Source organism: Uranotaenia lowii, chromosome 3 (genome assembly GCF_029784155.1).
Source record: "Uranotaenia lowii strain MFRU-FL chromosome 3, ASM2978415v1, whole genome shotgun sequence".
Taxonomy (NCBI): domain Eukaryota; kingdom Metazoa; phylum Arthropoda; class Insecta; order Diptera; family Culicidae; genus Uranotaenia; species Uranotaenia lowii.
Window position 1 is genome coordinate 35,180,968 of NC_073693.1, and position 2,106 is coordinate 35,183,073.

At 37.7% G+C, this 2,106-nt stretch overlaps 1 protein-coding gene across 1 annotated transcript in view; it reads right to left on the bottom strand.

Annotated features, from left to right (window-relative positions):
- Positions 1–1,486: 1,486 nt before the first annotated feature.
- The window catches only part of LOC129757868 (uncharacterized), a 7,404-nt gene continuing 6,784 nt past the window's right edge, over positions 1,487–2,106 (bottom strand). Inside the window, exon 4 of the mRNA XM_055755222.1 lies at positions 1,487–2,048. Within this exon, the coding sequence (XP_055611197.1) occupies positions 1,965–2,048 (84 nt within the window). The 3' untranslated portion in view covers positions 1,487–1,964. The remainder of the gene's footprint in view (positions 2,049–2,106) is intronic.

Genomic DNA, 2,106 nt, shown 5'->3' on the forward strand with positions numbered 1-2,106 from the left:
GAAGCCAAAGGACGGGCCCGGAAGTTATACAACAAGGTTCTAACGAAGTACGAAGGATGCATCCTCATAGATGACGAAACGTAGGTAAAGATGGATTTTGGGCGGCTTCCTGGCCAAAAATTATATAAAGCCACTGGTCGGGGTGATGGCCCCGCTAAGTTCAAATTCGTTTTTGCCGATAAGTTTCAAGAAAGTGTTTGATCTGGCAAGGTATTTGCAGCTGCGGACGAAAACCCCAGATTTTTGTGAAAAACAAGACCATGGACCCCGAAATGTACAAGGAGGAGTGCCAGAAAAACGTTTTTTTTTTTCGTACATTAGATCTCACAAAGGACGAGTAAAGTTTTTACCAGATTCGGCAAGCTACCACTACAGCATCCAGGACATCAACTCACCCAACTGCTTTCAATTCCGCCCTATCGAAAAATTGTGGGCAATTGTCAAGCAGAAGATGAAGAAGAATGGTAGGACGACTCGGGATGCAACAGAGATGAAGAGATTGTGGAACAAAATGGCCACTGAGGTCAGTGAATAGGGTGTCCAAACTATGATAAGTGGTACTCGACGAAAAGTTCAAATTTTCATCAAAACAACATCGGAATAATTTTTTTATTATTTTTCCTTTAAAGTGCAATAAAAACCCTACATTTTGAGTACAGTTTTTATTTCGTTTACATAACTCCGAGATAGACCCTTTTTAATGCGTCCAGATTTTGCGTGATCCATGTTTTATTGGTGGTTAGCCAACAATTCAAGCGTTTTTGTATTTTTATCAAAAAAATATCAATGCATATGTGGCAACAATTGCCGAATTAGTTTATCCGACCAATCATCATCCGACACATCACACGATCGAACGATCGTTACCACACACACACACTACCTACACACGACACTCTATCGACACTTTTGATCGAACACGCATTGTTCACCACACACGTTCGCCAATGTGGCTTTGTACATAGTAGAGTAATAAACTGACAACCGTAAAGATCAGTCGACTAATTTCTACCTCCGAAAGGTCCCCCAAACGTACTTTCAATATGATTATTCAGAAATGTTGTAGGCTATCGTACATATAATCTTAACTGTGATCTGCTAAAAAAATATATGGTTTAAAAAAATCACCAACTACTTTGTCTTAAAATTTTGTTTACTGAAAATTGACAATTTTTTAAAATTATTTCAGAAATAGTCTGATTTACATAGATTGTTCTTGCAAAATAGATTCAATATGAGAATCACTCTGAACTGAGGTTGCCAGAATTATTCCAGCGCGTATCCGGGTAATATAACGAGCATATACTAAACAAAGAGACGAAATGTCACGATTGGAATTTTTGATTTTCTGCCAGTGTCCAGACAGCCCTACAGCAGGGTTGTAAGATCATAATTTTGAATAAGACCTTATTGCGCCTCTTTGTTTACTATACTAATGAAGGTTAATGAAGAAATCAAGCAGTTTGATAAAGTATAAAATAAGTTCATCAATTAGCCTTAATAAAGTTTAAATCACTACAGTGACGTGTTTCCAAAAAAAAAGAATACCAACCTACAATCGAACCAAGTTGATCTTTGACTCCATTGATCGTTACTAGGCTGTCGCACCATACTGTTTGACTACTGAATGAATCCTCTCTCTTGACTCCGAGTGAACTGAAGTCATTCACCACACCAAACAGAGTTTAAACAGAGAGGCAGACTTAAACCACAACCTACCTGCATGAAGCCGCAATCGTGACGGCCTTTTCAGAAACGAAATGCTTAACCTTGAAAAATACCTCAAAGCAATGGAACGCATCAGTCGTTGGACAAGTGCTGTCTCGTTAGTACAAATGTCTGCCGATCTAGGTCAGTAGTAAGACATCGATTCAATTGTTTTGGGTAATTTTGAGGAAAAACTTTAATTTTAATTCTATAAAATTCAGTCTATTTTTTGTTGCTGTTATTCATTAATTCTAAATCTACAATCCTACTAAACCAGCACCAACATCGCTCAGCTTATTGGAGACAGCTTTGTTGACCTTCTTGAGCAGCTTTTGAGGAGCCTAAAAATTAATATTCAAATCAATGTCTACACTATTCTGAAATTAAAACTGATACTCA